General features: G+C 34.0%; 1 protein-coding gene across 4 annotated transcripts in view; it reads left to right on the plus strand.

The window, feature by feature from the left end:
- Window positions 1-13,628, plus strand: part of NAV3 (neuron navigator 3) — a 353,745-nt gene that overhangs the window by 112,720 nt on the left and 227,397 nt on the right. For all 4 annotated transcript variants that reach the window (XM_081309697.1, XM_081309698.1, XM_081309699.1 and 1 more), the window contains exons 2-3: window positions 4,230-4,347; window positions 4,954-5,006. In XM_081309697.1, the coding sequence (XP_081165823.1) occupies window positions 4,230-4,347; window positions 4,954-5,006 (171 nt within the window). The remainder of the gene's footprint in view (window positions 1-4,229; window positions 4,348-4,953; window positions 5,007-13,628) is intronic.

Below are 13,628 nucleotides of genomic sequence, written 5' to 3' on the forward strand. Positions count from 1 at the left end.
TTACAACATTATATTTAATCAAGATATTTGAAGAAAATTGCTTTAGATATTTGAAGCTTTGATCAAAACACAGATAAATAAAATCCCAAATGACCCACTTACAGAAAATATAGAACATTGAGTGGTGATTAATTTAATATTATTTCCAATGATACCCATTCTTTATTTAAAATTCATAATTATTTCATAGCATAATTTTACAAAATATATGATCACACTCTTTATAATTCATTCAACTGAAGGTAAGAGGTTAAATACTCATGATTTTGTGTGTGTGTGTGTGTGTGTGTGTGTTAATTAACCAAGGACAACTTTTTAGTTCAAACCCCCAAACAGAACATAATTTCACTATTATTTTGTATTCATGTGAACAACTGATTCTAAATAAAGTTGACAAGGTTGTTTATATTGTATTTTATCAGAGCACTACAGAAATTTTACTAATGAATTTTAAATACATTAATATACCAGGTTTCCTATGCTTTAATACTGTCTCCTTAAGGATATACTCCACTGGGCTGGGGATGTGGCTCAAGAGGTAGCATGCTCGCCTGGCATACCCCCGGTGCTGGGTTCGATCCTCAGCACCACATAAAAATAAAGATGTTGTGTCCACCTATAATTAAAAAAATAAATATTAAAAAATTCTCTCTCTCTCTTTAAAAAAAAAGATATACTCCACTTTGTCCACTCTTTTATTTTTCTTACATACATAAAATCTAAGAAGAAAGCAAAATATAAATATGAGTATGTATGTATGTAATATTTTAAAAGAAAGAGCATGTTTATGTGTTGCTTTGTAATCATTTCATATTTTACTTCTAGATTATAACATCCCCTTGAATGACACTAGTTTCCTTTTTCTCTGATTTCATTGAACAATGGCAAGTTTCTTTTACTTCTAGAAGATACATGTGTTTATTAAAAAATAATTAAATTTTAAAAGTGTATGAGACTTTTTAAGTAGAAATTTTCTTTCAATTAATTTACTTAGTCATTGATTTCTCTCATTGCAACCAAAGTTAGAATTATAGTCTATTAAGAGATACTGGACAAGTTAAAGCCTTTAAGCTTGGGATTGGAAGAAATCCTGGAAGAAGTAAAAAGTGATTTTTGCATTAAATCAGAAGCTTCCCTGATAAGATTTTCAAGCCAACTAGCTGGCTTTCCATCTGTTTTCTACCTGTTTTAGGAGATATTTGGATAAAGGCTAAGTAACCATTGACATACACTTAGAGAATGAAAGTATTCTTGTTTATATTATCAATGAATTCCACTCTGTGTTATTCAAATAAGCATTTTCCCCATAATTGAATGCCTTCATTAAACAAAATCTATGCAACATAGAGGTGGTATCTCAATAGAGAGGTTCCAGGACTGGATGAGAACATGGCTGCCTCAGACTTACATAGATTCTCCTGAGTTCAGATGGCCGGACAGATCTGTGCCCCCTGTGAACTGGAAGATAAAAGGAGTCAGAGATAAGAGTAGTTCCAGAAGAAAATAAAATCAAACAAACAACAACAACAACAAAAAACCCAATTTCCTCATTCTATTGCCAGTCTTCTAATTATTTATACACTGTGAAACAAAAACTTTCATAAGTATCTGTTGGAAAGCTATCATAGCAAAATAAAGATAAATGCCAAGATGCTGGAAATGATGGCAGGGGTTTCTTCTTAGGATTAACCCTGTGACATATGCTTTACAGGCACAGTCTTATTTAGTCCTCACATAATGACGTAATGTATTATTATCATCCTGAAATAGAGATGAGAAATCAAAAGTTATAAAGGCTAAATAACTTGCCTGAGGTCCCAGCAGTAGTAAATGGTCTGATGGGCTTCAGAGCCAGCTCCATCTGACTCCACAACTCATTCTGCTCATCCTTATGCTTCTTTTAACATTAAGCCATGGCACTTGTGGCTCCTGCCTATGGAGAAACTGGCACGATTGAAGTGTGATTGAACCCAAAGCTTATAGTAGAAAGGCAAAGAATTCTCTCTCTTTAATGATGTGTAGATGCACATCATCAAATGAATATTTGAAGTTCTGAACAGTATAAAACCTTACACACACACACACACACACACACACACACACACACAGCACTATACAACCAAACAAATATAATATAGTCTTAGTTAAGGAAAATGACCACCAAATAAAGAGCATTTAACTGTAAACCATGAGTTTATGTTCTAATTTGGGAGACAATCATACAAGAAAATTTCTTTACACTTTAATGTATTCAATTTAGAGATCATGGATATGTCCTATATATTATCATGTAAATGGGTGCATCCAGTTATTCACATCTTTCTGGAAATTTAGCCATTCCTAGATATGCATTAGAAGACACTCTGTTTTCTAAAGCAAATGCTTTCTTTTTTCTATTGTAATTTTAGGATGTTTTTACCTAGGATCTATTTTTTAAAAAATTTCACAATCCCAATTCTAGGTTTTGGTCTTATAAAAATACTAGCATATGAGTAGGCAATACACACATGTGTATATATATCCACACATGTGTATATATGCATACAAACATATATATGATAGATTGGATAGATATAGATTTGTATGTCTGTCTCTTACAACTTATATGTAATAAAGGCATATTTAAACAAATTAGATGTTTTTTAACAGGAGATTGTTTAATGTATCATGTAATATCAAAAATAGTGAAATCAATATATATGAATGGGTTTTAGAAGAACCATTAAAATATTATTACATAAAAAATTGAAATTGCAAGATGATACTATATGTATAATTTGAGTCATATCTAGTTAAAAATTCCATTGTGTGTGGGGGAAGGGGGTGATCTGGGTGTATGTTTACATACTGTGCTATAGGATGGTAAGTTATGGTGTAGACATACCAATTCTAGAACTCTTTATGCCAAATTATTCACAAGTGGACAGGGGCTTCAAGTTGTAGGAAAACTTTCACTTTTAAGTTCTATACATCTGAGTTATTTATTTCTTGCAAAATTATCTATTATAAATTAAAAAAAAATAGTAAATAGTTTGCATAATTTGCTTGGCACTCCTTGTTCATGAATACGACAATTCATCTTTTCAGTACAATTTGTCTTAGCTTTAGGCATAAAGTCACAGAGTTTATGGTCTGTCTTACATTCTTTTGCCCCTCTGCCTTTCCATATTTTATACTCTCTGTGGAGAATCCCTTACCTTCACTTCTCATGGTCGGGTTCCCAGATCTAATTCCAGTGCTTCTATTAACATTTTATGTGTATATTTCTTATTTATTTTCCCTCCTCCATTCTCATTTCAGATTTTTCATTTTTGTTACATCACATCCTGGTCTGCCTTGTACTAAACTAAAATATCCATATGAGCCATGCATGAAATTGAAATATCTTCATGCTTATTTCTTTATTCTATGGTTATGTTATCATTATATTGCATTAATAGGTAAAAATTAGTAACAATTATTTTTGTGAAATGTTTGAACAGTTTCAGCTTTTCCTTATATCCTGATCTGTTGCTGAAGAGTCACCTCCAATCTATGTCAAATTGCCAGCCTTGTGGCTTGCAATCTGCTTCTCAGTTCTATATTGTAATTTATGTATTATAACTACATTGGCTGCCTATGTTCTCTAATATAAGCACATTTCAAGAGGCTTAAATGAGAGATGACAGTCCAAACAAAGTATCTTAGACAGGAAGGCATTTGTAATTATTTTATAAAACGATGCCAAAATATTGTCACATACAGTATCTCATATGACAAATTCAATAAAGTCTCAGAGAAAAACACAAAACTTTATAAAGTTCCTGTGTAAATCAGTCCAGGTGGCTTTCTTTTACATTGACAGGCAGGATTATTATCAAAAGGATAGGAGAAGGGGAGAGAGAGAGAGAGAGAGAGAGAGAGAGAGAGAGAGAGAGAGAGAAAGAAACCCAAACTGATCTGCTATAGAAGTTTCCTCGGTAGTCATCCAGGAAGGGGAGTTTTGCTCTGTCACAAGTGACTAGTCCCTGATTTTGAAAGCATGAATCATCCTCCTTTGAAACAAGAGATAAGTGGGGGAAAGAACTGTTTCAAAATTATTTTACAACTATTTCCTTTTGAGCTATGACTTCTTAAACTGGAATGTGATCCAGAATAGCTTCCCTTTGGATCCAACATTTGTCTTAAGAATTTTTATTGTCTCTCTTTTCCCTCTCTCATCTCACTTCTTCCCTCCCTCTGTTCATCAGATTTACACTGACTGGGCCAACCACTACCTAGCAAAATCAGGCCACAAGCGGCTGATCAAGGATTTGCAACAGGACATCGCAGATGGAGTACTGCTAGCAGAAATCATCCAGATCATTGGTAAGACCTGCCCTCTGAGAGGAAGCATGAGAGTCTCTGCTCTCAACCCCTTTGGTAAATTACAGTTTCAGTAGAATGCATAGCGAATTGTTCCATGTGTCTTGGAGATGAATGTGGCTCTCCCCTGATTTAATTAAACATGTTTATGTGAGGATGTTTGAGAAGGACGGTTTGGCCATACTTTTCAATAGCTAGAATTGTATCTTTACATACACGGAATTGTCAGAAATGAATGCTTCATTAAGCCATATGTCTCCCATGTGTGCATTTCTTTAGCGGGAGCAACTCATACACTCTGAGATTCCTTGAAACTGTATCTTGATCCAGCAGGGACAATTGTGAAAGGTTTCATGTCAGCAGTCATTTGGCACAAGTGAAAGAATTAGCAGCAACTTCCTTCTCACTCATTTTTTCCCCCTTGATTTGTGCATGTGGAATTGGTGGCTGCTAACAAGTGTGTCCTATTGTACTTGGCTTGGGAGATCGAGTAAATTTAGCAGCAACATTTTTGCTTATTTCTTTTTAAATCTCTTTTTTTCTGTTTTACTTCATTGCTCAAGCATGTTGTCCTTTTTTTCTCTCTTTCATTTTATTTCTTGGCTTTAGCAAATGAAAAAGTTGAAGATATCAATGGATGTCCTAGAAGTCAGTCTCAGATGGTAAGAATCAAATTTATTCTCAATATATAATGCTTATCATCATTTCCAGAATTAACTACATTTGTAAATGGGTTAGAAATTTCTTGGCATGCCCTCCTGCTTGTTGAAGAAACCATTTGATCACACTCTGTCATATGCATGAGAGTCTCTGGATTTCTATGGATACAGTTTATGCATATGATAACATGAGTACAATTAAATAACTCGGAATCCTGTATGACATATTTCCAGGTGTTTTTAGATCCTTGACTTTTGTCATTCTGATGTTCTGGATAATTTAATTCTGGTCACTGTTCTTTATGGTTTTAAATTTCAGTTCCAATTTTAAGTGTTACCTTTTTATCTCAACAACTATTTGTGAGAACAGTATTTGCCATGTGCATTTTAAAAATATATGAATAGTATTTATTTTGTTCATAAAGAAATCCAATGAAGCACATGGGATGTTTGACACTATCCGAAATATTTCTGAAGCCATTGCTGTTTTAAGTTTGCTGAGCAGTGACTGGTTTTGAAATATGATTCACAGCGTGTTCCAGAAAGCCCTCAAACTGGAGGTCTGTCTGTCCCCCCAGCTATCTCTTACTTTCACCACCTAGTAAAGTTTCAAGTTTTATAATAAAATCATAGACTGATAAACTGCTGGGATAAAAATCACTTTTATAATTAAATAGCCACAACTTAATTTTATAGGACAACCTAAAACACAAATGCCTTAAGTGAAGTTTTATCATGTAGATATAATCATGAATGATAGCCACACTCCACAAGATGAGGCTTTTTTTTAGCACAGAATAGACACTTAGAATGGACTTAATAAATTCTTAATTGTCAGATACTTGGAAGAATGAAAAAACAAACAAACTTGTGAACTTTTAAAATCTGCTGACCTGCATTACTTAATGTCAGAAAACTGAAATCCAAAATAATAAAAGGGATTTATTTTTAAGGAATGAGTAATTAGCTTGTCTCTTTCTCTCAAAGAAGCACTCCAAAGACCTATAAAGATGTCATGAAATCTCTCTCGCTGTTATGAAACCTTCACTATAAAAGAAAGGTTCTCAATAAAATATTTCAGTTTTAAGGAAATTTCCTGATCCGATTAATCTGGTCACAAACATAACTGAAAATTAATTGAAGTTGTTTTCTAAAGTTTTACTGAGAGCAAGCCGAGATAGAATATATTCAGACCCTACTAACTCATAGCTATGTTATGTTGGAAAAACATGTAACCTCTTTGAACCTTGACTTTCTCATCTGCAAAATAAGCCTTAATTAGAATGTGGTAATAAAATATGTATATGAACATTATTATTAATTAAGCTGAAAAAAATGCAGAGTAGCATTGCCATAAACTTTATAAAGAGCACATGCATTGATTGACACCTGTTAAAATATTTTTAGGGCTTTATATTGAAAAGCTCTATAGTCCCAGAAAATCATATATTGTTTTTTAATCCTAACACTCATTGGTTTTGCTTTTAATATTCAAACCAAAAGACGAGTTCCATACTACAAGATATTTAAATCTAGTAACTCTTATCTACTCTGCTGTCATTCCCATTTGATTATGAATACAGAGAACCAATAATTGAGTAAGTTTGTACTCTATGACAGAAAAAAATCAGACTCAAAAGCTGGTGATTATAGATAGATATAGTCCTTAGATATTTGTCTGAAGCATCTATAGCTAGAGATTCAACAAATATGTGGAAGTATTTTCATTAGTATAAGACTTTGTGAATTTTTTATATTTTTTAACTTCTTGTTAGCTCTAACATACCATGTAATTTCTAGGATACATCCTATCTTAATAGTCAAGCTTAAAAAAAATAGAAAAAGAAAGACCAAAGTCTCAGAAATTGCAAAAGCTATGAAAAAAGTGTTTTTTTTTCCCCAGACAAAAATTATTAGTCAGAATCACATTAAATTTTGAATAAGAATGACTCGAATCTTCCTTTTCTTCTTATGTTTGAATTTTGAATCTGAAATTGGCATAGCCACAGTGTGTTGGTTCAGAATGTAAAAGAAACAAATGCAACTTTTTGATTGAAGTATTTTTTCCTCTGTTCTTCAGAATTTGCAGTGGTACTATGTTATTAATGAATGGAATTGCTCCACTGTGAGGGAGACAAGAAAGTAAAGAGAATTATGGTAGCATGACTAGGCTTATGAATTTCATTTCTACTCCAAACAGGATGTCGACTTTTATTGCACAACATCAGGAGGTTCTGCATTAGTAACAATGAGTTCTGTCCTTGTTCATACACCTACTTTTATCATACCTTCTTCGTTTTGTGACATTGATTGCTCTTTGTGTTTAATAACAAAAAGTAAGGTAAAACTAAGTCACTGTATTTGGTAGTCATAGATTATCTTTTAAGTTTCAAACTTGATGATATTTAATGAATCATTTTAATCTTTGATTAATATGTTTTCTTGTGAGGCATGAATGTATATTACATTAATGAATTCTCCTAGCAGTTAACTAAATCACACTTAGCTAAAGTTTATCCAGCACCTAAAGTACTAGGTATAGGGACACTTGAAAGAACTACATATGAAGATCAGAGGTGCAGTTTAGATAATAACAGTACTACAGTTGCACAGGCAAGAAAAAGACTGAGCAGAGAGTGAACTTAGTGTGTTCCATATGCGGGCAGATAGATGCCCTGTGGTTTGAGCATAGTCAGAGCTGTTTGAAGGGGAGGATGAAAGCATGATGATGTTGGGCCCAAATAAGGAGTTTGCATGGTGTTCTAACTTAGTTGAGTAACCTCGAAGATTTTTGAAGCTGGGCTGTGGCATCATTTGATGAAAATATTTTTTTTTAATCACCCTATTTTTTTTCTGGGATTTTTTGCCAGATGAATGTAGAGGATCATCCACTTGTTTTTAAACGGGGAGTTTTAAAAAGCCCCCAATGTTGTGGTATAAATGAGTAAGTAATTACCATTAAGTAAGGTCAGTATTGTCATTGGAGAAAACAGCCTAAAATGTGAAGGGAGGAAGATGATACATTAATATTTTGACATGGAGAGTAAGTAGGAGGTGATTTTAGGCAATTAGACCTGTGTTTCTAAATGTCAGGGAAAAGCTTTGGTTGAACTCTACTGAGTACATAGTTAATAGTTAAAGCCATGGGCAAGGATGAGACCTTGCAGGAAGTCTGTGTGAAGTCAACAGTGTAAAAAGCTAAGGGTCTTATAATGAGGATAGCAACATTTATGTGGCAAACAGATGTGTACGAATCAGGAGGGAGAAAGAGCCATAAGAATGTGAGACCATCATTAAGCAAGTGGATCACAGACATGTGTTGTTAATCCTTCGAGTAAATACAACAGTTGCAGCTATGGTACTTGCACTAGCCCAGAGAGGTAGAAAGAAGTGAGATGAGCTAAACATGACAGATGCTGTCAAATCCTACCTAGCCATCTAGTTGGTGTGCTGGAATGAGAAAGTTAGTATTGGTAATTGTACAGGCACGGGTGATGTGAATGTGAGAATGTGACGATCTTTCTATAGAGTGATAATGTGTTAACAAGTAAATAAGAGATATCTATAGAGTTATAAGTAATTTTTCTAGGAGTGCCCTGTTGAAGAGAAGAAAAATTATATATAGTTCAAGAGAAAGGCTGTGTTGAGGGTAGTTTTTATAAGGAAGGAAGGAAGCAAGAAGAAAGCAGTAAACAGGCAGATTGGGTCCAGGGGAGTGGGGTGATAAGTGATGATGTGAAATCCTAAAGGAAATCATTGAGGAGGAAATTTCAAAGTCCACATAGGAGATCCACTATCAGGAAAGAATGGGGAGACATATTCCTTTGTGATGTGTCATAAGGGAATATGATTAGGTTAAGATGTGGGTATTTGAAATAGATTAAACAGAAATTGAAGGAGTTAAAATCAATGTGTAATGACTTCAGAATAGATACTACTAATGTATGCTCTATGTGTTTCTCTAATGGTGTCATTATAATAAAGAAAATTCAACAAGTATATTATATATAGTACCTAATATTAAATAAATTTACACATATATACATATATCTTACTCTTTCAAATAACATGATATAAAAGTCACATATTTAAGAAAAATATTAATTTTTACCAATTTATTATTAGTATTATTTTTATTCAATGAATCCCAGTGTCAAAGTCATGGTTATTATTTTTTTTATAATGATAAACTCCTACAAACTAAGTGCTGCTTTTTACAGCACTTAGTTTGTAGGAGCTTATCAAACGCTATATTTACCCTTATTTGAAGATGAAGCTGCTAATACAGATGACACCTGTTGAGTAATTTCTAGGTGGGTGGTATCAGGATTCAAAATATATGCTGCATGCCATAACTTTGATGCACTTAGATGAGGAAATAAATTAGTAAACTATTAATACCAGGAATGTCTGGAATGGCCTGCAGATTAAAAATAGAGAAAAAAATGCCCAACATTTATTTGAAATGCAGAGGCACAAGTGCAAGATTCTTAGACAAAAATGTTAGACATGTAAGAGAAAGGTTGTTTTGAAAACAAGTTTTTATTTATTTTAAAATAGACCATTATATTTAAGGATCCATACAAATGCTCAGGGGATTTCTTCTGGTCTTTGGCTCCAGTTTTTAATCACTGTTTTCTCATTGTTGCATTTTCAGAGTTCTTTACATATTTTGGATAGCAGATCTTTTGAAAACATTTTTCCCCCATTCTGTGGCTTATTTCCTAAACATTGTCTTTTCACAGAGCTTTAGGTTTTTAGTTTAGATGAAGTCTGGCTTATTATTAATTTCTCAGATATGGCTTTCGTGTTGTATCTTAAAAGCCAACGTGATTTAGATTTCCCTCATGTGTCATCTCATTGACATTTTATGTTTTTGTGCTTTATATTTAGGCTTATGATCCATTTTAAATGAATATTTTGAGAAAGGTCTGTGTCTATATTTTTAAATGGTATATGGTGGTCTAGTTATTTAGCACCATTTGTTAAAAATGTTATCTTTGCTCCATTGTATTGCCTTTGCTTCTTTGTGAAACATCAGTTGAATATACTTCTGGGGGTCTGTTTCTGGCTCTCTTTTCTGATCCATTGATCTCTCTGTCCATTCTTTTGCCATAGTCACACTGCCTTGTTTCTGTTGCTTTATAATAAGCCCTAAAATCAGGTAGTATCAGCCCCCCAGTGTTGTGCATCTTGTTTTGTGTTCCATTCATTCTTCTAACTCTTTTACCTCTGTGGGAAAACTTTGGAATCAATTTGTCAAGTTTCACAAAATCACTTGCTAGGATTTTGATAGAGTGTTTTCTTTTAATGTTTTGGTCCCTTTCCTGCTTCCTTCCCTACCCCCAACCTTGTGATATAAATAAACTTTCTTCTTTAAGACCACACTTGCTTCTTCCACTTGTGTCAGGAATGTAAACTCTGATGAGGTTGGGAGAGGGTGTGGTTATGTGAGAGGAATAATATTTATATTTATAGATGCTATGGTGAAATCATCCACTTGGAAAATTTATTGCTATAGAAATTTAGCTGTGTATAAATAAATATTATTTAAATCTAGAAAAGTTGTTTAACTGGTTAATAATAAAGCAGTAAATTTCTTGTTTTCTGCAACAAACTGAAAAACAGGAACTTAATAAAAACCTGCAGAGCATATTTTCAAGTCAAAGAATACTGATACAATTTTTATAACATTACACTTATAATACTTTATACTTACAATTTTAGCTAATGATAAAGTTTTGATGTTATATATAATTGACAACTAATATTAATATTTAACATTCATTATTTTTTAACAAATTAGTTAAAACCCATTGTATGATTTTCTGAAAAAATAAATTTTATCTGATAAAATCTTTATGAATTTTTCATATCTGTACCCCCCCACACACACACTTCTGTTATAATGTATTTGTGTTCACAAAGTGCTTTTTTTAATACTAGTAATGTTATATATTATTAAATAAACTCTAAGCCCTTCTCCATTCCCAGTATGGATGTGTGTGTGTGAACACATGGAGATACCTATATGTATACACACATAGATACGCACGAACATATATACCTACTATGGAACTAAGCTCTTTAATTTTCACTGAGTGTTTCAAGGTTGTGAATTGAAGATTTTCCATATCACAGATGAGGAAGCTGAGATTTTGGGATAGTAAACATCTCTCAGTTTCTTACAATGTTTGCATTGCAGTACCAGGATGCAAAACTGATTCGTTTGACTTAAAAACTTTTAATAATTGTACTATAATGCCTAACAAATACGCTTACTCTATTTGTCAAGTCACAGACCCATTAAAAAATAAGACAAAAAGAAACCAAGAGCCAAGGAAATCACCATTTCCTCCCCTCTCCCTGTTGGGCAACACAAACAAATTTGAGGTGGGAATGGGGGGCATGCGAGGCTTTCCATTTCAGCCTCATGGGCCACCTGAGCAAGCTTCAGCTTCATCCTCCCTCAGGAGAATTAACAACACACAACCCCAGACAATGAGTCCTGGAATTGTGCATACTCACAAGGATCTCAGCCCACCCTGGTTTGCCAACGTTTTTATATCTAGTGCTTTACTGGTAAAAAATTGTATTGCTTCCTTGTGGCTGCTGCAACAAATTATCACCAACTTGATGTCTTAAAACAATAGATATTTAATCTTTCACAGATCTGAAGGCCAGAAGTCTAAATTCTGGATCATCAGACCAAAATCCATGTGTCATCAGGGCTGTGCTTCCTTCAGAGGCTATAGGGGAAATCCTTTCCCTGTCTTTTCTGGCATTTGATAACTGTCAGCATTCTTTGGCATGTGGCTACACCAATCATCCTGTAACTGACAAAGATATAAAAATGCACTGCCTAGTTAAATATAATCTGGAAGAATCTTGAAAACTAATGAAATGTGTGGAAAAAGTAGACTTTGCACTCTCTTTCTAGCTTTACCTTCAGACTACACAAATCCATCCTTACAATTAGCAAGTATAAATTGAGCACCTATTTTATGCCTGGCACTGGGTCCTAACCACCTCTCAAATGGTAGAGAGTTTAAGCCAGGGGATATGAGTAGTTCAATCGGAATGTTTAAATTACAGAGGTAACAAGAATGGTGTGGTAAGAAGAGCAAGTTCATTGCAGACTGACAGGTTTGGGTTTGAATTCTGGCTCTACTATTTATTAATTTTGTACATTGGTAAATGCCATGCTATGATTCTAAACCTCTGGTGAATGCAAAAAACTAATACTAACCTGACTGGAGTGAAAGTTAAAAGGGTTTTGCATTTAGAGTTAATAGAATGCTTGCTTAAAATTCTATATAAACAAGTTTCCTGTGCTAGGATTTTGGGTGAGGCTAGAGGAAACCGAGAGGTAACTTCCAAACAACTTTGCTTTTCTCCATTCTTAACAAGCTGCATAGGGTCTTTTTTTTTTTTTTCCAAACCGCAGCTTTTTCATGCAATGTATTATGAGTATTATGAGGTTAGAGTGATATTATTGACTTATTAAAATCAATTAAAATAGAATTTTTAAAATTTAGAGTGTATTGCAGGATAGTATGAGTAAAAATCAATTTGTGAAGCCTTTATTATCCTCTATCAATAAATCTGTATCCTGTGTGGTCATGTAAAAATGGTTATCTCCAATGCAGTACTGATCAATTTTTCCCTTTAGATCCCATTAGACCTCTGAGCTTTAAGATCAAATCCAGACCATTAGCATGGGGCTTGGATAATGCTCCTCAGTGAGCCCCACTTGTCTCTTTGGCCTCATCTCCCACCACCAGCTTTCTTCAGATTTCAAGATTCCTAACCCTGGAGCCTCTTCTGGCCTTATCTCCTTTCCCATGCAGTTTCACCAAACCAATATGAAGGTTACTAACCTTCAGAATACTTTCAGATTTGATAAGCGGTTGGAAGTTGAGAAAGAGTTAAGTGAGGTTCAACTTTTAATTTCTGGCTATTCTGACCTATGATATTTCTCAACCAAGCTGTGCTCACATTTAGCTCCTTCCTGGAATCACCTCATAGCACCTCTTTTTGGTGAGCCCTTCCTAAATGTATAAGTTGGGCTTCCCTTTTATCAGCAAAACCTGCATGTTAAGATCATGGGCTCCGTGTGTCCTCATGCATGGTGATTCAGTTGTTAGATCAACACTTTTTTCATTTGAATTGGTGTAGATAAGTCCAGGTTAGAGGAAGAGATCTTTATAGCGATTTTAGATGAGTCTAAGTTATTCTTCTTTCCTAGCCTTCTTGGCCTCTGACCAGGAGTAGGCTCTCCCTTATCCTTCTCTAAGAGTCTGTGTTTCTCTGATCACAACATTCATCACATTAAGTTGGATTTATTACAAATTTATCATGAAAAATAAGAAGTAAAGATAATTAAAAAATAGCAAAAGTCACAAAAGAATTCACCTTCCGGAGACAGCTGAGGTTACAATAGGTTTTTGATCTTCTAGACAGTGTCTGTATGATTCAGGACAGCTCTCTCCAGGACTTCAAAGAAATCCTAATTAGGATGCATTTCTTCTGTAGAGAAATGAGTCTTCAAGGTGTGACATTGCTACTTGGTTTATGATTACTTAACCTTTTATGTGGAAGCACTTTTTGAGTCTAAGGAGCAGC

The sequence above is a fragment of the Spermophilus citellus genome (genome assembly GCF_964194105.1).
Source record: "Spermophilus citellus genome assembly, chromosome: 10".
Lineage (NCBI taxonomy): Eukaryota > Metazoa > Chordata > Mammalia > Rodentia > Sciuridae > Spermophilus > Spermophilus citellus.